At 45.0% G+C, this 22,174-nt stretch overlaps 4 protein-coding genes across 4 annotated transcripts in view; 2 read left to right on the top strand and 2 right to left on the bottom strand.

Annotated features, from left to right (window-relative positions):
- The first annotated feature begins 4,389 nt into the window (after window positions 1–4,389).
- On the top strand, window positions 4,390–5,367 carry LOC104829864 (olfactory receptor 1086-like). Its single transcript, XM_010564368.1, has one exon. The coding sequence runs from the start codon at window positions 4,390–4,392 to the stop codon at window positions 5,365–5,367; it is 978 nt and encodes a 325-aa protein (XP_010562670.1).
- A 3,794-nt stretch (window positions 5,368–9,161) lies between these two features.
- On the top strand, window positions 9,162–10,115 carry LOC104829863 (olfactory receptor 8I2-like). Its single transcript, XM_010564367.1, has one exon. The coding sequence runs from the start codon at window positions 9,162–9,164 to the stop codon at window positions 10,113–10,115; it is 954 nt and encodes a 317-aa protein (XP_010562669.1).
- Window positions 10,116–13,293: 3,178 nt separating this feature from the next.
- On the bottom strand, window positions 13,294–14,262 carry LOC104829862 (olfactory receptor 1052-like). Its single transcript, XM_010564366.1, has one exon. The coding sequence runs from the start codon at window positions 14,260–14,262 to the stop codon at window positions 13,294–13,296; it is 969 nt and encodes a 322-aa protein (XP_010562668.1).
- Window positions 14,263–19,891: 5,629 nt separating this feature from the next.
- Window positions 19,892–22,174, bottom strand: part of FEN1 (flap structure-specific endonuclease 1) — a 2,576-nt gene continuing 293 nt past the window's right edge. The window contains exon 2 of the mRNA XM_010564276.1: window positions 19,892–21,550. Within this exon, the coding sequence (XP_010562578.1) occupies window positions 20,401–21,549 (1,149 nt within the window). The 5' untranslated portion in view covers window position 21,550 and the 3' untranslated portion in view covers window positions 19,892–20,400. The remainder of the gene's footprint in view (window positions 21,551–22,174) is intronic.

The following is a 22,174-nucleotide window of genomic DNA, read 5'->3' as shown; positions in this document are numbered from 1 at the left end:
TGTTAAAAACAAAGACAATAATATTATCAGTAGAGTTTGCATCCAGAGATTTACACTTTGGCGTGAGGCACTAGGGAAAAGGAATGAAAAAAAAACCAAAACAAACAAACCAACCCCAACAAACAGAAAAAAAGAAAAAAACAGAAACAAACAAAAAAAAGGAGGGTAATTAAAAAAAAAAAAAAAGAGCAGTCTTTATTTCTTATGCAATAAGCAACTCCTACTAGAAATTGCAGCTCCCCTTTTCATCATATTCTGGATAGAAATGTGTGGTTGGTGTGAAAATGCAATGCCACCAGGGGCAACAGTAACCACCATATCTCCCCCCCCCCCCAAAAACCCCTTTTCTATTTCTGTAGCAGTTCATCACTCAAAGGTAAGAGATGTCCCTGAGCAAATCTTAAGCTCCTCTGGGAGGGGATTTGGAGATGATCATCCGGGATGGAGAAGGTTTGGCTGGGTCCTGGACGAGGATTTTCCACCTGCAGTCGCTTGATCTGAGCTGTACTGTCAACAGGGGGAAAAATACTCTGTAACACAGTGAAAAATAACCCAAACAGTGATGTGACCCTGGTCAGCGCCTAGAACTTTTAAAAAAATTATTATTATTTTATCATTATTATTTTTTGATATTAAATTTACCAGCCTGAAGCTGACTCTTATGCGTGCTGGCAAGGCACAACAGTGCACAAACCTACATGTTCTTTAGCTGCCCCTTTCCTTCTCAAAAGTTGCATTTCATCTACTTCTGAATAAAATCCATTCCTGTTTGTATGGGAATGACCTATTTTTGTTCCTTCTATGTACCATTGTGCTTTGTTGTCAGTCCCAAGAGATGCAAAATGGCCATAACAGTCCCTTTCAGATATCAAAAGGGAGTACTGGGGGCGGGGGGGGGATGCTAAACAAGTGGCTAAAGAAATACTGATCAGGATTTCTTATACATCGTCACCATCTATTGGACATTGTTGGAAATATGTGCTCCTTTTTATTTTAGATAAAAACTTTTTCTAATGTGGTAGTAAGCCTTGGGTAGCTAAGTGGCTTGTCCGTGTTCAGGAAACCGAGAAATAACAGATAAATAAAACAAGATCATCATCTCGCCTTTACAGTTGGCTGATCCCATTTAGGTCAGCTCCTGATCCTATTAAAAATGAACGGGTCATGTCAGATGTTTGAACAAGTTCCCCTCACAGAATTGAGAGAGGGGAACTTTGCTTCAGAAATGTTTTAAACTGTGTATTTATTTTTTATTTTTTTTTTAAATACAATTCTTGGGTGAGGCTTCAGGTTGTATGAAATCTTGATTATCAAATTCACTCTGCCCCATGAATTATTTTTCTCTTAAATAGTCTGGGCTAACCATACACAACTTGAAATGATAATTCCTGGTATTTTAAATTATCACCTCCTACAACAGTTGTTTTCTGTAGATCTACAGATCACTCTCAGGAAAGGTCCCTACAGCACATCTTTACTCCTGACACAGCTATCCCAAATTTTACAATGAAGGCAAATGAAAATACACAGAGAGATCTAAACTTTTCTCCCATGTAGGGTTTAATTTTTTGTTGTTGACTTCTGTAAATCGCATCCATCATTATCTAAATAATCCCAGGTGAGCAGCTGCCCTCAGTGCTCTCGGATGCTGAATTAAATGGATGAGGCTGCCTATATAGTTACCTGGTTCCTGGGTCAGTGGGGTGGATTCATCCCGGTGGCCTTCACAGGGGAAGAACCTGCCCTTCACTCTGAAACGCTGAGTGCTAGGTGGATAAAAGCGGCGTCATTCCCTACTAGGTATTTTTTTTGAGCAGACGAAGAGGTGACTTTTGTCCTTTCCTGGAAGGCACAGCAGCTGGTGCAGCCCCCTCGTCTTTGGGAGCAAAGTATAGGAAGAGTTTTGGATTGAAAGTTAAAGGCGCATGCATCAAAATGAAAAATAAGGCTTAGTATCGTTTTTTTTTTCATTCTAAACATCAGCATAAACTGAAAAAAGGGGGTGCTGGATTTCTCATCACCTGCAGTCTGCACTGAGGGTTGAATGTTTCCAAGATGAGCCACTCTATAGAAACAAAAAAAGAGGTTTTTGAATACAGATATTGCACACTACACACAGATATTGCAATAAACTACCTTTTGGGATTTTTTTTTTTAGGATGTATGAAACGATTAAAGGCAACATTTTTGAGCCGGTATTGTTCAAATAAGACCTTCTGGTGTCATTAATCTTAAAACCCCTTTGGCTATACCTTGACCTGGCAGTGGAGCATCTCGGGACCCCCCTTGGGCTTGGCAGGGGCTGACCCTCCCTTGGTCTGATGCCTCCCTGGAGGTGAAACGTTATTCCCCAACTTGTTTTACCCCGGCTCTGTGAATCTGTGAAGGGCAAAGCTCTGGAAGCACAGATCGATGGTGCATGGGAGAGGACATGGCGTACCTTTCCAGCTGGAGCGGGGAGTAGCTGTAAGTATAAAAACCGTTTCAACTGGACCCAAGAGCAAAGCAGAAGAAATCCCTGCTGTGAAAAAATCCCGCTTCATCCCACGGCATCCGCAGGATCCCCAGGACTTGTGGCAGACTGTCGCCCCTCCCTGCTCTGCTTCAGGGCAGCAGGAACAGTTACCCGGAGAAGCCAGAGGGATGCTGGAGGCATGAGCACAGGATGCTTTTGCTTCCCAGTTTAAACCATCCTATTAATGAGGGGTTTTTTTTCTGCATCCACTAGAGAGTTTGGGCTGTAAGACTCTTAAAACACCAGCTAGCCAAACAGTGTATTTTAGCTTGGCTGTAGGGTCTCAGCAGTGGGTGGTCTTTCTCCTACCTATAATGTCATGACTTAAATCTTGGGAAAACACTAAAAGACAGGCTGCTCGGTGAGTCGTAGGGCAGCTTGTTGAAAAAAAATCTTGTGCTGGCTTGCCCAAGAGATGCAAGATCTTACTGAAATTTGTGTAAGAAAGCAGGTGCCACAAATGGAAGTCCTTTTCCCAGGAGGACAAGGATAAATATTCTGTTAGCTATTCAGCAGAGCATGGACCAAGCACCTGCCTGTCAGCATGGATAATATTGAATACGAGGCAGCAAGGTATGGGTTTTTAATTTAATTTATCTCCATTCCAGTCAGTGTCTTCAAGCTGCAGGGAGATGTGGTTCCTGGCAGGCAGCTATCATGCATAGCACGAGACTTATTCACCTCCGGGGTTTCATATCTACATCTCAGATCGCTCCACACAAAGCAGTTGGCTTGTCAAGTAAGAAAAAGTGGGGGTGAGCTGTAGTTAATTGTGAAATTCAGGTCAATTCTCCAATGGCCGTAGATGTCTGCATCTAGGCAGGTGGATGCTGCCTCTGGGGGAGGATTCAGCTCTAGACCCAAACAGCTCGATTTTCATTATTTGTAACACATCTTCCAGCACCGTGTGGATGTCTCAGACGCTGCTTCGCCTCCGGCATCTCTATGTGGGCAGTGAAAAGCAGCTCTAAATCCCCCTTAATAACACCAGGAGACCAGACATGTTGCTCACAGGACACCTGAACTGAGATGTCTGGATCTGGAGGTGAACCTCACCCCTTCAGCAAAGGGTCATCAAATAATTATGACTTTTTCGTTTGGATCTATATGTCAGACGCCAGGCAGCATGCACTCTTGGTTTGCTCTCTGGTGTAACTCTGTCAAGTGATGATTGATGTTATCCAGGAAAAATCAATATTTGTTTATTCTATCTGTCGTAGAGTGTGATTTTAGGAGCTGCTGATTTCTCCCTGGTGAGCAGAGAGGGCAAGCATGAATTTATCTTTTATCTCCAAGTTAGGCATCACATCTAAAGTGAGGTGAGACAAATTCTGGCTCTTACTACTGAGCCATTCTACACTTGGAAAAATTATGCTGAGGAAAGTCGCATTTTCCAGTCCTTTCACCTAGAAGAAGTCTTCCTGGGACACAAGGAACAGATATTTATTCCTCATGTACTCACACTGGACTGGGAGCACTCAAAAGATGAGAAATAATTCCATTTTCTCAGCAGTTATTGTGGAAGTCATGGACTTCCATGTGTAAATGGCTTGAGAGGAACTATGAGAAAGCCCTGCAATTTATTTATGGTTTATTCTGGTATGGTATCATCCTCCTTCCTTGCCTTAAAATATCCACCCACTTCCAAGCATGTTGCTGGTGGTTGCATGCGTTTAGCTAAGGCTGAATGGGGAGACCGGCCTCGGGAACTTGAGGTTTTACTCTCTCAGAGAGAATTTACCTTATATTGACTTAAAGTGGTGTAACTGATTGATAGACAAAAATTGACATTCTTAACATTATTGGCAGATTTGGGCCTGTTAAGCATTTCCATTTGAAAGACATAAAGCAGCTGAACTGCTTATATATTCAATATGGTTGAAGACAACTATACATTTGCATCCGAGTTTATTCTCCTGGGCTTCACAAACCAAGAAGACCTGCAGGTGATGTACTTTGTCTTATTCCTTGCCATCTATGTGGTCACTCTAATAGGAAATCTGGGAGTAATTATGTTAATCAGAACTGATTCGTGCCTGCACACCCCCATGTACTTCTTCCTAAGCCACTTGTCTCTCCTAGACATCTGCTACTCCTCTACCATCATCCCTCAAACCTTGCTGAATTTTTTAGTGGAGAAGGTTATTTCCTTTGTTAGGTGCGCCACTCAGCTCTTCTCCTTTGCAACCTGTGCCACCACCGAGTGCTACGTGCTGGCTGCCATGGCTTATGATCGCTACATGGCCATTTGTAACCCCCTGCTCTACTCTGTGGTCATGTCCCAGAGGCTTTGCATTGGGATGTTGGCTGGTGCCTACTTAGCTGGTGTGATCAGCTCCACCATACACACGGTTTCCATATTTCGTCTCCCATTCTGCCGGTCTAAGAGGATAAATCATTTCTTCTGTGATGGACCACCGCTGCTAGCCCTCTCCTGCTCTGACACCCATGTCAATGAGGTGATGGTTTCTGCCGTGGTGGGGTTCAACATGCTAAGCACTACAGTCTTCATCCTAGTCTCCTACTTGTCAGTCCTCTCCACTGTCTTGCAGATCCGCTCCATGGCCAGTCGGCACAAAGCCTTCTCCACCTGTGCCTCCCACTTGGTCTCCATCGCTTTGTACTACGGCAGCTCCCTCTTCATGTACTTGCGCCCTGGCTCCAGACCCTCCTTGGAGCATGGCAAGGTGGTCTCCATGCTGTACTCCATCATAGTCCCCATGCTGAACCCGCTCATCTACAGCTTAAGAAACACGGACATGAAGAATGCCATGACGAAAGCAAAAGGCAGAGTCCTCTCCTCCTTGTCCAGGCATGGTTCCTGCTCAGCTGAAAGGAGAGGGCTACCGTGACATGGTGAGGAGGGTTAGATATTGCACCTTCAAGAAGGAGAGTTAGATATTGCTCTTTCAAGAAGCAGGGACTAAATGCACCTGGCAGCAGGACACCTGGAAAATACGCTTCTCCTTGAACCAAGGCTACGTGCTGCACTAGGATGGACAGGACTTTCCCTGGCTGTAGCCTGAGACCTGACAGCGACCATGTATTGGGCAGAAAGTTATTGTCCAAAGTAAATGTTATTTCAATATTACTTGAAATAAATATTATTTATTATTTAAATACTATTAACAAATAATAACCCACTTCATTTCAGGCTTCAGACAGCAAAAGGGAGAATGCAGGCTGTGGCTTTGCCCTGCTGATATCAAACCAGCTAGTGTCTGATCTCTCATGTTTTATATTCATGAACGTCCTCTGGTGATATTCCTGGTATTAGGAGGATGTCAGCTGATTTTTCCAGGAGTTTTAGCTCCAGACCACAAAGTGAGGTTGAGTGAAACAACATTGTGATGGTGTATTGGTCATCAAAGCACTCATGGTAAATGGGGACAAGTCGTATTTGGGCCTCTGCTCTGTCGTGAAGTTAACTGGGCATGTAAAGAGCCAGAGTGCTGGTGGGAGGGAGGATTTTAGGTCTTCCTTTCCCCCGAACAGCCAAGGTGCTGGTGGTCTGCGATCACCTTATGATGGAGATGGCGCAGGTGCAGTACTGAGCTGTCCGGCTCTGGGATTTCAAGCTGCATTACTCACCCTGCAGACACACACCCTACCCAGGCAGGTTTTCTTAGTGGATTATTTAGCCTTCCATGTATGTTTTTAAAATAATCTTTGAAATCTCTTTTTTTTTTGTCCTAAAGTTGAGTGAGGGTTATTTCCCCCCCCCCATTATGTTGCTTTTCCCACTTCACAAGCCTTAGTTTTAGCCCAGTACCCAATGGGGAAGAAAGAAATTAAAAACCATGGGGAAATCCTTTTCCACCCACCTCCAGTGCAGCTCCAGGACTAATAGTCTGCTGCCTTCCAGCAGAAAAACAAATTTACATTAAAAACATCTAAAGGCATCTCCATCTTGTTTCCCCATACTTTCATAGCTCAGTATTCTCTTCCATCTGCCCTGCCCTTTGTGTTTTCTAAATGTCTGGGACAAAGTTATCATTTAATATTTGCACTAAGGGTTTTATAACGTCTCTTCATCTAGCAGACGCTTTCAGGAAACATTGGCACTTGGAATTCATCAGAATAAAACTGGTAAATTTGAGTTAATTCTGTTATAACCTCAAAGCAGCTGTGTAAAATGATGCTTTTGAGCAACCGGTTGTGCAGTCACCAGTAAAGCGTATGGAAATAAATGTATCTGCTGGCGAGGACTCCCCATGGCCACGCTCAACCCATTCACACAGCGGATGCTCCGTCAGGTTTTGTTTTCAGCACCCTTCAACGTAACACGAGCTGATCCATCAGCTTTCCCTGTTGGTAGTAAAGGGCTTCCTCAGTGAAAGACTGAAAGAGAGACGTTTGTGACAGTTGGATAAATAAAAAGCAAACTACCCTGGACTTGTCTTTCTGCAAGACCAGGTGGTGGCACGGGCAGCCTGGGTAGGTCTCTACAGGAGAGTTCGTCGTGCAGGTGGAAAAGTTTTGGAGAGGGAGGAGGGATTGAAAGGGGCTTTTGCTGAACAGGTCAAAATAATTATCAGCTGCAGGAGGATCCCTGAGGGAGAGAAGCTTGCACAAACATCTGAGGTAACGCTTCATCTGGGATAAAACCCCTCTGCTAGCCAGCCAGGGCGATCCTGCCCTCCTGAGCATCTCTTCTCCTGCCGCAGCTTTGACCCATCGGATGGGCTTCTCAAGGAGCTGCAGGTACCACATCTACCAACACCTTTCCTTTTAACCAAGCAGGTAAAAAAGGGTTTGGCGTTTCCCATTGGTGACCCTTGTCGTGCTGCCTCTCACGTGCTTGAAAGAGTTTTTAGTGCAAATGGTACAAGAAGACTCAGCCCGGTGCTTCGCTGCTCTCTCCATCATCCCTTAACCAGTAACACATTTCACAACACTTTGCTTCCAGTGAGACTCAACCAATTTATCTCTTTAGCTGTTTGTATACTTCATATTGCAAAAAAATACATTAGTATTGATTAACACCTGAAAAATGTACACGAGTCCCTTTTTGTGGGAGCTGGGCTCAGTGTAATAAGTTATAAGGAGCAGGTTACTTTTTTAAATTTCATGTTACAGTAATATTTATGTAATTTTTTTTAATTTCTGCATTTCAATGATCAATTGGCAAACCTAGAAAAAAAAACCCTAATTAATGCTTCTGTTTTGTTCATATGACTGAAGCTTCCCACACTCCTTTTGAGATGAGAAGAAAATTCAGAATAAAAGCATCTGCTCTGTGAAGTCCGGAAGCACAGGCTCAGGCTCAGGAGTAGCTCCATCTGTACTTGGCAAGATTTTAAATATTTTTATTATTTAAAACAATTTATTTAATATTTAAATATTTTTTAATATTAAGCATGTTTTTAACCTTGAAGTTCTTTAAGATACGATTATCCTCTCCCTGACTGCAGGTTCACATATGAGCTGCTCACCAAAGGTTGCCTCTACGGGATGGAAACGTCCACCTCTAGGACACAATCAATTTAATTCCAGTGATGAAATTGTTGTCAATAGAGAGAAATGCATGCTTCAAGGGTATGAATCGTCCAGACGGAGCTGTATCTCCAATACCAAGAGAAGTTGACTGAGAAGATCTGAGGTCGTTAGAGTGAAACAAGTGGTGCTGGGACTTAAATCACCCTCCTGTACTCCCTGCAGCCTTATGTAGTTGTTTAATTCAGCCCATTCTGGGGGAGCAGATGCTGTTTTGTGGCCGGGATGTGCTGGTGGAGCTGCATCTAAAGGAATTCCATCCGTGCTCTCCAAGAGCATCCATGGCGTGAACCCAAGTGTCCTAGCAGGGGTTAGGAGGTTTGCTTCAAAAAACCCACGCTCCTGATCTAGGGACACTTCAGCAAAGATGTAGATATCTGTAGATAGATCTTCCATCAGATAATTCAGCTGCAGAGGGGCTGAAAGGGGGAGATGGGAATATCCAAGCTGAAGCTTTAAAAAGTTGGGTTTATATATACTATATTTTAACACCGTTATGTGGATATTTGAGTCAGTCATAGAAAGCTCACTGCAATCACAGCAAAGCTGTGCTGGAGACAATACCACTGCTCCCTGCCCCGCCCCCCTCCCCCCCCCAACACATGCAGGGTTTTTTCTTCAAAAGCAGTTAAATTTAGAAGTTAAAAACAAAACAAAAATTTCGAGTGCACGGCTTTGTTTCCTAATGGAAAGGCTGCACCAGAACTAATGAGGCCACAGAAGAGCACTGACACAGTCTGAAAAAAAAAAAGAAGAGAGAAAAAAACCCTTGACATTTCCAGAAATCAGTGGTGAGAATATGAATCTTCTGTTTTCCATATTTTGGAAAGTGTTTATTTGACTTAATTTTTTTACACTCAGATAAACATTTTGATATTTCTTAGTGCATCATTAGTACAGTGTCTATAAATCATTGCAGAATTACTCCCTTTTAACATCTGACTGCATAATTAGCTCCTTCACCTGTTTGACTTCAAAGCTTGGGCTAAAGGCAGAAACACAGTTCCCTTGTATTTTTCTAAAAGAATGCACCATTTTCTGTTGCATTTACTTTACGGATTAAAATCTGATGGTTCCACAGTATTTCTCTCTTAGGGATTCATTTCACTGACTCATTTTATTTCTATGCAAATTCATCTAACTTGTAGAAATGATGGATGGAGAAAACCTCACTGTTTTGTCCGGCTTCATCCTCTTGGGCTTCTCTGATGCCCCAGAGCTACAAATCGCTTTATTCACAATTTTCTTATCCCTGTATGTTTTCATGGTGCTGGGGAACCTGATGATGATCCTGCTAATCAATGCCACCCCCCAGCTCCACACCCCCATGTATTTCTTCCTGACTCACTTATCTCTCATAGATTTTTGCCTTTCCTCCGCTATCATCCCAAAAGCACTGGAGACCTTCCTGCTGGGGAGAAGCCACATCTCTTTTTTGGGTTGCTTCGCCCAGATATATTTTTTCCTTGCTCTGATCATCTGCGAGTGCTTCCTCCTGGTGGTGATGGCTTACGACCGATACACGGCCGTGTGCAAGCCACTGCTTTACACCACCACCATGTCCAGGGCGCGTTGCTATGGCGTGATGGTGCTGGTGTACGCCGCGGGCTTCCTCAGCTCCCTGGTGTACACCGTCCCAGCGGGGAGGTTGTCCTTCTGCCGAGCCAGGAGCATCAACCACTTCTTCTGCGAGCTGCCCACCCTCCTGCAGCTCTCCTGCTCCGATGCCCGCGCAAACGAGATCTTGCAGTTTGCCACTGCTGGGCTTATCATCGTGGGCTCTGTCCTGATGATCCTGGTGTCCTACGCTTACATCCTCTGCACCATCCTGCACATCCCTTTGGCCAGGAGGAGGCTTAAAGCTTTCTCTACCTGCAGCTCCCACCTGGCTGCCATCACCATCTTCTACGCGCCAGGGATGCTCGCCTACCTCCAGCCTTGCAAGGCTTGCTGGCGGGATCAGGCAAAGCTGGTTTCAATGTGTTACACCGTCCTGACCCCCACCCTCAACCCCCTCGTCTACAGCCTGAGGAACAAAGAGGTGAAGGGGGCCCTGAGGAGGCTGTGGGTGCAAAAGCTGGTGCCGCACCTATCCAGGTTTTGAAAACGCATTCGCAGCTCTTCAGTATTTTGGAGGTAATGAAGGAGTATGTGTTATCGGTCATTATTGGTCTGCTTACAGATGAGGAGATCACACAGCAAGTACAGCGTATGGAGAACTGGCATAATGAATTGTTCTCTTAAACAACTTCGGTTTATTTTCATTGTGGTGTGAGCCTTCAATAATTAAGCAGAATAATTGTCAGTGCTTTCCTAGCAAAACTGAAATAGTACCGTGATGGTTTGTGTCTAAATTGTGTTGAATGAAAACATTGCCCACAAAAAGGATGTTCAAATTGGAGGTAAACAATTACTAATATTTCCATTGCCTGCTTGATGATCATTTTCCCCCCGAATAAGCTTAAAGAACGGAGGATCTGTTTAAGTCAGTGATACATGGAGAGCTGCAATGCAGCCCAGACCCTCAGGGTGGGATGTGACCATCCAGGTGAAGGTCCAGCTGTGACCTCAGATGAAATTTCTGACCAATGTATGGAAGGTCCACCAGAAAGCATAAAGCCATGGTGTTGGCTCCGGGGACCTGGAGCTGTGCTGGCAACTTATGGGCACACATATGTTAGCACGTTGCCAGAAGTGTGTCCAAACCAAATTCTTCTTGGGACGTGTTGTCTTTATGTCTACTAATCTTTTCCTTTTTGGATGATCAGTAACAGGTCCATGCTTTGTGTGGCAATTTGACTGAGTTATGACTTCTGTATGTCATCACATGGCTGAGGTGGAAGATGCCTAAAGAAAACTAGGCAAAGGTTTTTTAATATTTAATCAAGACACACCTTTTATCTTTAATGAAGTATACAATTTCTGGAAGAACATGTAGCCTGTATAATGACAAAGTGAATAAATTTTATGTTTTAAAATAAGCATCTTTGTAAACTGTGGTCTTCCTAAAAGAACTGTAATGAATAATGAATAAATGTGATGGCAACCAGTTAAAACCAGCTTTAAGCTGGTGTGAAGTAAAATGCTATAAAGCTTTTAATCAAAGTTTCTGAGGGAGTTTTCATGAAAAATAGAGGCATTTGGACAATTTCCCCAAGAAACAGAGAACGTGACGTCTGAAGCGCCTTATCCTCATGAATCAACAGGAGGGACAAGAATTGTTAACATGCAGCAAAGGATGTTAATGCTCCTTTATGCCCTGTCCTTCCATTGTCTGCACATAGGAATACATCAGAGAAGGCTGGATACGGTGCTGTAGCTGTGTTTAGGGCACTGGGTGGGGAAAAAAACCCGTTCCTCTCTCCCTGAGACAGCAGAGAGGGGAACCACTGTAATTGCCGTGGCCAGCATCACCTGGGGCCTCCACCCACACCCTCTGCCCAGGGCTCGGGGCACTATTTAAGCTCAGCCCTGGGTCTTCAACAATTTTTAGAGTTGTGCTTGGTCCTGGTTTTCAGCTTTCCTGGCTTGAATTTGGCCCTTGGTTTCCTCCAGGCCATTGATGGGTGCTATGGGACAGTGCCCTGCGGGTGAGGCTATTGCCTATCCTGCATTGTGGCTGCTTTCAGCTCCCACTTTGCCCTCCCTTATGGAGTAACTGGTTCTTGCTGCTCCCTGAGCCACGTTACAGTATGCAAACAGCATGAATAACTCTTAATGCAAAGCAAACCCCTCTGGAGTCCAAGCTGAGGATAAAACAAGCTGTTATGAAAGGTAAGTGTTATGAAGATCTCCTCCACCACCACCTTTTTCTGTGACTGTCTTGAGAAAAATGACCCCTGCTCAGCTACATGCTCTTGGTGGATTTTATTTTGCTCTGTATTACGTAGCCACAATGTAGACTCTTACATCCGAGTGAAAACCAGTTTGGATTATTGGTATAACAGTATACTGGGCATGCTTAGGTCATGATTTCTATGGCCATCTAAAAGAAATCATGCTAGGAGTATTTATCTTTTATTTTAGCTTCAAAAAAAACCCCCAATGTCTGGATTAACTCAGATGCAGCCATGTGCAAGTTAACACTAAGTGACAGATGACCCCCCTCTTCTCTCTATGGAGACCTGGCATCCCAGCTCATATTGCTCAAGGTCTCTAACAGGTTGCAGTCAGTTGTCTCTGCTTTGGAGAGCATGAGATTCTGCAGCATCCCTCAGTGGTACCTCCTCAGCTATGCAGTTGTCTTGGGGAAGAGCTGGTGGGAGGAAATATCACTTCCAACAGCTCCATGACAAGAAAATAGGGGAAAAAAACCCAAAACTTCTCCCTTGCTAGTTACATTCAATCATGCTAAACTCCTTGCCAATAGGGAGAAATACCACTCCTAGATGCTGCTGCTGCTTCTCCTCCTAAAGCAGATGTGAGATGCAGGTCAGATGAAGCCCATTTCTCTCTCATAGAGCAAATTGGGGTGATTTAGAAGCCTTGCAGCTGTAGGAAGCAAGGCATAGGATGAGATCCACCTGGGTGGCTGAGAGCACTGCTATGCTGCTGGGTACAGGCAGAGACAAACTGGAGCTTTCAGTCCTCAGGGATGAAAATGCCTGGGAGTTCTGCAGGAAAACATCCCAGCTGCTCAGGTGGAAGTCCCCTCCAGGTCTGGAGGCAAAGCAGCAGAGGTTTTTCAGTACAGACCCAGCTATGCTGCCTTCAGGCTGCGATGTTCTGGTCACTCAATGATTTAGCATCTTCCCGATGCTAGATCACAGCACTTACTGCTCTCCTTCCCCGGCAGGTCAGTGGTCTCTGCTTCTGCTCCCTTAATTTCCATGGCACATTCCCCTAGAAGCAAATGAGATTTTTTTTTTTTTTTACTCTTCTAGTTAGCCCAAAGTGAGGTGTAGGGGGTGTTTTTGGATATACGTCCCCAAAAGTCCCCAGTCCTCCTTGAACTTGCCTCTGGAGAAATCACTGCTTGAATCAGTGCAACTTCTTAAGAAGCTAAGCTTAAGAGGGAAATTCGTTATGAGCTTATTTTTACCACCTCCTATGATATTACATAATTTCACAGAAAGAAAAAAACAAACAAACAAAACCAAGAGATGACAAGGAAATGGTTATCAGAGGCCCATAATGACAGGATGTTTGGTAACACTGAGTCTCTGCAGATTTTAAACCATGCTTAAAATTTGCTGTACCTGCTTCTGTAAATATATGTGGTTCCTTACTCCTCCAGACAGCTGACATAGGACTATTTAAAAAGGGAAGCAGCAGGCATTTTATCAACTGTTTGGAGTCAGTTTGGTCAGCAGGCAACTCCCCAAAACGTTATTTGCGGTTGCTTTCCTAAGTGCATCCTTGACCTCCTTGTTCCTCAGGCTGTAGATCAGAGGGTTAAGCATAGGGATGACCAGGGTATAAAACACGGCGGTGACTTTCTCCATCTCCAGCGAGTACTTGGAGCCCGGCTGCATGTGGCTCAGCCCTGCAGGCACGTAGAACAAGGTAACGGTCAGGAGGTGGGAGGCACAGGTGGAGAAGGCTTTGTGCCTTCCTTTGACAGACCTAATCCTCAGGATGGAGACGAGGATGTACATGTATGAGATGATGATGATGAAGAGCACAGACATGGAAATGGTACCGTTGAAGGCTACAAGCAAAAGCTCATTGAGGTGGTCATCAGAGCAGGTGAGTTTCAGCAGAGGGTTAGTGTCACAGAAGTAATGGTTGATGACGTTGGGTCCACAAAAAGGCAATGGCAGCAAGCAACATGTTTGGATTAGTGAGTTCAAAATCCCCCCGACGTATGACCCGGCCACCAGCTGAACGCAGACTCTCTTGGGCATAGAAATAGTGTAAAGCAGCGGGTTGCAAATGGCTACGTAGCGGTCGTATGCCATCACAGCCAGCAAGAGCACCTCTGTGGTCACAAACACAAGGAAAAAGAAATGCTGGACAAAGCAGGCAGAGTAAGAAATGGTTTTCTTTTCCACCAAAAAACCAATAAGCAGCTTTGGTGAAAAGATGGAGGAGTAGCAAAGATCGATGACAGACAGATTGCAGAGGAAGAAGTACATGGCAGTGTGCAGCCGGGGGTTTGTCTTGATCAATGTGATCAGCCCAAGATTGCCCATCAGGGTGATGAGATAAATCATTAAGAACATCATGAAGAGAGGAGTCTGCAGCTTAGGCTCACTTGTCAGTCCTAGGAGGATGAACTGGGTCACGGTGGTGTGATTGCCTTGAGCCATATTACCGTACCTCATAGCAGCGTGCCTGCTGGCAGGAGGAGAAAGAGAAATAGGAAGGAGCAATGGCATGGCTTGCATATGATGCTGATATCAGCAAGTACTTTATTAGACTCTTTATTAAAACTACAAAGCTTTGATACTTGAGATGATAACATCTAACTGTGCTTAGGTTCTCTGCAAATCCTCACAGGCAGAGCAACTCTTTCAGAAATTGCATTCTGTCCTTACTCTAATCATGAGGCTAAATTAAAATTAGGTTTTTGCTTTTAAAAAAAACCAACCCCAATATTGAATGACTTCAAAACTGGAGAAGGGGTGAAGAATTTGCAGACTTCATCTCGTTTCATTAGGAGGCAGAAAAGGGGCAATGTATTTCATTTTCCCCATGAGAAGACTGAACACAAGTGAGTCATGACAACCCCAGGAAGCCCCGAATCCTCCGGGCCCTCTTGGATCAGCTCTGCCGGATCCCCGGCTGCCCACACCAACTCCGCAGCGAGCTGCCAGAGACTCACTCGGCAGCCTGGGACAGAAACTCCTCTGCTAGATGGCAAGAATAGGCTGAGCTGCCACACTTCTGTTGATAATTTTGGTCATGTTCCAGCACAGAGGAAATATTCCCCCCGCCACCAGTGCGGCAAATCACAGTGAGACAGGGGTTTATTACATTTAATTTTTGTATCTGCTCCAGCTCACCTTTTACTTATGTGTTTTTCTCCACTCAAGGTAGGGAAGGAAGGCATTTTCAGGCTGCTCTTCATAATTGTGAGACTAAGAAATGAATTGCATATAATGTGTTATGTATGTAATAGAAAGCTGTTACCTGTATTCACGGCAATCCAGGAGGTCAGGAGGGAGGGGGAAAAAAAAATTGCTTATTGGAAAGCTCCATGAAGCAGAAAGAAAACTGGTGCCTTCATTTTCAAACCACATAACACCTTGCACACAGGATTTTTTCTAATCAAGCTACTCCAGTGCCAGTTACTCTTTTTAGCAGAGGACAGCAGGTGTGAGGAATCCTTCATGTGCCTGAAAGACTAGTTTCTGGTATAAATAGTGGTTCTGGTATTAATTAACAATAATATCAGTGTGATAAACAGCAGTCGAAATCTTTGTTTAGAACAGAAAATGTAAGAGAACCACCACACGACACCCCCACCCCCCATCCCCCCAACCAGCTGGTAGTGAAAAATAACATCAACTACAAGCCAGGGAGAGAGGATAAACTATTTCTCTGCAGTATTGACACCAAAAGCTCGGGTGTCTCCTGATTTTCAAAGACACTTGTAATACCTTTTGTAAAGGCACGGTTGGAACATACTGAAATAGAGTGTGCTGCTGTTTCTCTTGCAGCATGCTGTCCTGGCGTGTGGAAGGATGCCGTGGGCGATGCCTGGCAGTTTTGCTCACACACCAGGCATCAGTGAATGTGTTACTTAATTTTCATTCTTGGGTTTAGCAGTTCCCATCAGGGTGGCTGTCTCACATTTGAGATATATCGCTGCACTCCACTTCTGTGGTACAAAACCAGATTCTTGTGTCTCTGTAACAGAGTTTTCACTTTACAAATATTTATAAGGTTCAAACATACCAGAAATAGCTGGTAGGATATTTCTAGGTTTTGGCTGCAGCTGCTTTTCCCTTCCACTAAAAGAACTTTTTTTGAGAATACTTGAAGATCCTTATAAACAAAAACCTGTAACAGATCCACCCAACCCTCCTGCTGGGACCAAGCTCTTGTCTTCTGCAAATGAGGAATAATACTGCAGCATGGGGAGAAGCAGAAGGTTGCTCTAAGCTCTGCAGCATGTTTTTATTCATCCTAGAGAAAAATCTTGAAGATTTCCTCAGGGGCTGGGACCTGCGTAACATGCCTTTCTGTGCTGCTGCATAGCACAGTCCTGCTCTTGTCTTCCAGCTGTCTTCCCTACTCAGTTTCTGTATGTTTAGGGCAGAAGAGCACCTTTCCAAATGTTTTCTCTGAGGTTTTTCACAATAAGATGGTGACACATACTTAGCAAGCCTGAAGATAATGCCTTGAAATTCAGACATATGGAGAATAAACAGTTCAGGTATATTCTGCTAATGAGCTTTTGTCCTGAATCAGTAAACTTGCAAGCTTGAGTGCTGTGGGGTTTAATCTTACTCCACATTGGAAGCCTGTGCCTACAGTCCTGCTTTCCTGCCTAATACCACATTCTTACCCAGCATCCAGATGCATCTTTCCATGATTTGCAGACAATACGTGTCCCTCGTCCTAAGGCAGAAAGAAGAAACGCGAGCTGTGTTCATTCTTCAAATTCCTCTGATCCTACAGGAGGAGGGAAGTGGCAGTTTGCAGATGTGATGCTCAGAAGCGAGACTGAGTAACGCAGCAGCTCCGTCAGCAAGAACCAAGGGTGTGTGGCACTGGGCTTTTGACCGGAGCGGGTGATGGCAGTGTCCCTAAGGAGCTTGTGCAGGGGGACAGCTTCTGAGTTTACTCACTTCTTTCACCCTCATCAATAAAATCCCTGAAGTTAAGTCTTAGCTGAGCAAAGAGCTTCACACCAGCCACAGAGGGGATTGTTAGAAACTCTCAGAAGCGTCTGGAAGAAGTTTGGGCTTGGGTCCTGCCCACCCCCAGCTAACTGTGCAAGGCTCATTAACCTTTTTTTGCTCAGTGCTGATGGGGAGGCAGGGGAAGTTTTCATCTGTGCTGAGCCACAGGTGGGAAAGAAGCCATAGGAGTGTGCTAAATAATGTTTAATGGGATGCTTGGGTTTGGAATTTGTTCTCCTGTTTGGACTGTGCAAGTTTAGAGCTTCACATAAACTCTACAGTTTAAGGTAGTTGAAAGCGTGAGTGCCAAAACCAAAGTCTAATGTGCACATAAATCGCTTTCTCTCTCTGCATGTTTAACAGTTTTTACAGCTCTGAGTTAGAAAAAAACTGATTTCTCAAGCTGATCGCTTCTGCGCCTGGAGATCACCATTGCAGCTGCATCCTATGCAAAACACCCCAAGGAAAGCCACGGAGGCAGAGAAGATGTGCTTCCAACCCAAAGGTACAAAGCGTAATGTGTACTTCAGTGTAAGAGCACAAGCCAAGTGTACAAACACCAGACTGTATTTCTGTAATCAGGGTAATCATGCTTATGATTTTACCTGAGGTTCATTAGAGAAATTATATTCATTTAAAGGTCTCTGTGTGCATCCCTTGAGAAAATGGTAGGCAGCAAACTTTACCATTGTGTTCCTTTAAGTAAATTAAAGGTATGTGAAAAGGCAGTTAAACTTTTCTAAGAATGTTTCATCATTCTGGTTTTATTCCTTGGACTATTCTTGGCATCGTAATAACGTGATACGTAATTATGTGATGAACTAAATGCTGTTCAGGTCAGCAAGAAGCGGGCAGGATGAGGGACTCTGCAACCAGTTATGGAGACCAGGGTCAGGTTGAAGACAGCAAGCCTGCAATTTCTCTTTCCTGCTGTTTAGTTTACTTCCTTGCTATAAGCATTTTTCTAACACTTACTTCCAAATATTATTATTTTTTTTAATCATCTTTCATTCCCTTGCCACAAAACCATTTCACTGTACCTTTCCACATGGTCACAATGAAGGTATTAAGTTAAAATAGGAGCATTTAATTAAGAAGCTCCTGTTAGGAAAAATTAAGGATTGAAACATTTAAGAGAACACACAATCCCAGTTCTTTGTCTTTACTGCATTTTGAAATGAAGTAACATAATTAAGTAATGAAATCCAGGTAGATAAAATGTCTGAACCACTATGACTACCATGTGAGTATCAGTTAAGGGTAACAGATCTCAGCAACACCACAGGAAAACACATTTCAATCAATTTTCACTGATAGCTTTCTACACATAATGAACACATTTCAAATGATAAGTATCTGCATCATTTAAAACTCATATAGTAGGCTACTTGTGTACTGTAATACTGTATAGCCTACTATATATCCTACAATATACAACATAGCCTACTATATATCATAGCTATTGTATCAGTAGTATGGCCTACTATGTATTATAAGTGTAGGGATAACTTACCTGGTGACCAAGTAAATCTGGATGGAAGGTAACAGGGGTGGAGGGCACATGGGAGGAGGAAGGCAGGAGAGGAAGAGGAAGGATGGAGGAAGCAGGATGTGGCGGACACTAAAATAATCCCAGAAGAGCCAGGCTTTCAAACTAACCTGCCCAGCGAGGCTGTCCCTTAAAGCCTCCTGGGAAAACTACACTAAGAACTTGGACTGGGCTCCACTTCTCCATTAGAAAAGAAAAACCAGGGAGAGGCTGTTTAGAAGTTGCTTAAACTGTCTGAGCAGGTTTTTCCAGCTGAAGGAAAAAAAGCTTGTCACTGAGCCACAAGAGGTAACAAGGATTCAGGGTTGGAAGCACAAATAATTGCAGATAGAAGCCTTATTAAATACCTAACTATGCAGAATAGGTGATAAAACATCACCCCTTGTGTTGATTTTAAAATCTGGTTTTTCCCTGCAGCACTTTTCTGGCTTTCTGGGTGCAGATTCTGCAAGTAATGTGATGGGAGAAGTGACAGCTGCATTGACACTTGTGGAAAGCAGAGCTGTCCATCCCAAAGCACATTGGCTAGAGCTGCCCTTGTTTGAAGCACTAAGGCTTCCTCTTGCCAAAATATCTCCAGCTTGGAATTACAGTTAAGCAGAGACCCTGTGAAAACCACCAGATCAGAGAAGCAGATGTGTAAATTTTGGGTGCTCTGCTCCAGGTGCCCCTTCCCACACGCACAGCAAGTTGCAACCAGGCAGGACATCCAACTCAGGAAGCTCCCTGCACAGCACTTGCTGCTGCTGTTTACACTATGTTTAAGAAAATTTCTGAGATGGCTTAAAAATCAGGATTATTTTAGCAATGTTCATGGAATTCTCTGTAAAACAAGCCCAGCTTCTTATTTTATAACTTGGCAGAGTTGACCCACAGATCTTCAATGTCTACAAAGCATCCAAAAGCCACTGTTAACATCAGAATTAAAACTTGAATTTTCTGTATTCAGGCCTGTGCTTGATTTGTTGGCTGTTGTCACTAAGAGGTTTCCCTCTAAGAACTGGTATTTTTCTTCACCTGTGCAGCCCTCAGCAACAAGGCTTAAGCCATCCCTCCAGAGAATGAGAAACACTGTATTTGTGTATAAATTTTATTCTGAAAACAAAACCCAGCACATAGCTTTGACAAGTAAGAGGAAAAGACTATGCAAAATACAGAATAAAATAAAAAAAAAAAGGCACCATCTTTTTTCTTCTTAGTCTAGGACCTGTCTCTGTGTGTAAAACATGGAAGGATGCCTCATGAAATCAGGGAGTGAACAGGATTCCATTCTAGGTTTATTGACATTTTTCTTTTTAAACACAAAACAGAACCTAGCAGCAAAATTCAGGCTTGGAGATCTGCAGTCTCAGCTCAGCTTGTCCTCAGTTTATGCACTATGAGCAGGCCAGAACTTTGCTGGAATTGGGATTACAACCTTTTTTTTTTTTTTTAAACAAAGAAAAGTGACTGCAATAAGGGAAGGAAAAACCATTACCAAACCCTCGTTCAAGGGAAGTTTACCTCGTTATTTCAAGTCTTCTTCCAAACTCCAGCGTGCCGTCCATTCACATCTCCCCAGATTTTCCTTCAGCCTCTGCTGCTTGCAGCTCCCTCTTTTTGGATGGATTGTGTCAGGCAGAAATCTCTCTTTATTATTTGTACCCAGTTCTCAGTCACTAGCTGTTCAACTTTTTATTTCTTAAATCAGAGAGGGTGTTTGTGATCAGTGCCTCCCTTTAACTCCACAGCCTGGGTATCACCTCCCGTTGTCTCCTCATCAAAAGTCTCAAACCAATGAACGCTGCTGCTGAATACAACTCCCTGGTTCCTCACCCCTCCAACCCCCCCATGCTGCGGTGGTTTCAGCTCTCTCCTAGCCTCATATGTTACTACTGCTGTGCAGGAAGACGCTTATTCGATTCACTAACCTAGCCTTGTTGGGAAGCACTTTAGCAGCATCCTTCCTAGCACTAACACGCAGGACAAAGACAACCGTTTGTTATTAGCCTAAAATTCCTGGTTGAGCACAAAACCCCATCACAGGGGTTTATGGTGGGACAGTGTGGCTATTTTCCCTTTTTGGTCTTTGCGGCTGCGGCGTTGTTGGTCTTGGCTTTCTTCTTTGCTGACCCCTTGGTCTCTGGCTCTTTGCGCTTGGCTGACGTGATAGAGCCCGTCACCTTGAAGAAGTCGTCCAGCCGGCCCTGCGTGCTGCCCTGCCGGCTTTTGCTCAGCCTCTTGACCCCGTTGCGGATCCGCTCCTCATTGAACTGCTTCTCCCCGCACATGAACTGGACGAGCTGCTCTTCATTCGGCTCGGTCCACTTCAGCTCAACAGAGTCGGGGTTGACCACATCAGGCTCTAGAAAAAGCTTCTGGGCCTCTTTGTGCAACCAGTTCTCAGGCAGAGGGTACTTCTTGGTGTCTATCTGCTGAATGATCTTCTCAATGGTTTTGTGCTCCTTGATGAGCTCAACAGCACGCTTGGGCCCAATGCCACGGATGCTCTCGCAGTAGTCACAGCCCAGGAGGATACACAGATCCACAAACTGCTCCCAGGTCAGGTCTAGATCCTGCAGAATACGATTCAGGTGAAACTCCTGGATGGGCAGCTTCTTTGTCTCGCTGGCAGTAAGGTGCCGCATCAGGACGGGACTGCCGAAGGTCAGGCAATCCATATCTTCTGTGGCAGCTGCGTAGACCTTCCCAGCCTTCACCAAGGTAGCACAGCTGGCTTCAGCCTCCCCCGGCGCCTCCACATAGGGGATGCCCATCAGTGTTAGTAACTTCTTGCACTCATCGGTGTGCTGCTGGGTCACCTTGACCAGCCTCTTGCTGTATTTCTCAATGTTGGTCTCCTCTCCAGCCTCCTGAGCCTCCTGCAGGTGTTTCTCGGCCTCAGCCCGGCGCTCAGTCCGCTTTGCCAGCTCCCCCGATTTCAGCTGCGGGGGCTTGCCGTCAAAGACGTAAACTGGCTTGATGCCGTTCTCCACCATGCGGATGGTCCGGTAGAACATGCCCATCAGGTGGCTTGTGGTCTCGCCCTCCTCGTTCTGAAGGACTTCAGCTCCCTGCCGCACGGCGATCAGGAACTGGTAGATGCTCATGGAAGCATCTATAGCGACCTTCCGGCCAAAGTAAGACTTGATGTCATTCTCCCGGATGGCGCCAGGAGCCACATCGGCAATAAGCTTGGCCAGGCCATGGATTCCCATCCTGGGGAACAGAAAAGGGGATGTTGGGATCAGCCTCTGCACACGCACGGTGCTGGGGGTTAACAGCTGGGCTGTGGGGGCAGCATACCCCCTAAGCAGGGGTGACCAAAGGGAGGTGGCTGCTTCCCTTGCAAACCATTACCCCACAGGCTGCAGCCTCCGCTGGCTGCCATTACCCAGCTTCCAGCCTCAGCCTCCCTCAGCCCACCATTATTGCCCTACTCACCATTGCACCCCCACCATACCATTATCCCCACTTCTGACCTCAGTCTCTCCCAGCCCAGCCCCACCATTATAACCATCCAGGTCCCATTATCCCCCCCATTCTCACCAACCTGTTTCCTGGCTCCACCATTACCCCCCTACCCACTATTACTTCTGGCCGCAGCCTCCCCAGGTCTGCCATTAACCCCTCCTCCTCCCCCAGCACGCCATTACCTCCCGCTCCTTCCATTATCAACCTCTTCCCAAGTTGGTCTCACCGGGCCCGCCCTTCCTACCCCCCCCTCCTCAGAGCCTGCCATCATCCTTCTTTCTAATCACAGCCTCACCATCACCCCCTCTTTCCGCTGTGGCTTCTCCTGGCCCGCAGACACCCACCCCAGGCCAGCCTCAGCGGCCATTA

Source organism: Haliaeetus leucocephalus, unplaced genomic scaffold, assembly GCF_000737465.1.
Source record: "Haliaeetus leucocephalus isolate CR32 unplaced genomic scaffold, Haliaeetus_leucocephalus-4.0 Scaffold177, whole genome shotgun sequence".
In the NCBI taxonomy this organism is placed as follows: domain Eukaryota; kingdom Metazoa; phylum Chordata; class Aves; order Accipitriformes; family Accipitridae; genus Haliaeetus; species Haliaeetus leucocephalus.
This window is presented reverse-complemented; position numbering and strand designations above follow the sequence as displayed.

Bases quoted from the DNA above. Each gene is read 5' to 3' on its own strand.
- LOC104829864 (XM_010564368.1), top strand. From the start codon at position 4,390: ATGGTTGAAGACAACTATACATTTGCATCCGAGTTTATTCTCCTGGGC.
- LOC104829863 (XM_010564367.1), top strand. From the start codon at position 9,162: ATGATGGATGGAGAAAACCTCACTGTTTTGTCCGGCTTCATCCTCTTG.
- LOC104829862 (XM_010564366.1), bottom strand. From the start codon at position 14,262: ATGGCTCAAGGCAATCACACCACCGTGACCCAGTTCATCCTCCTAGGA.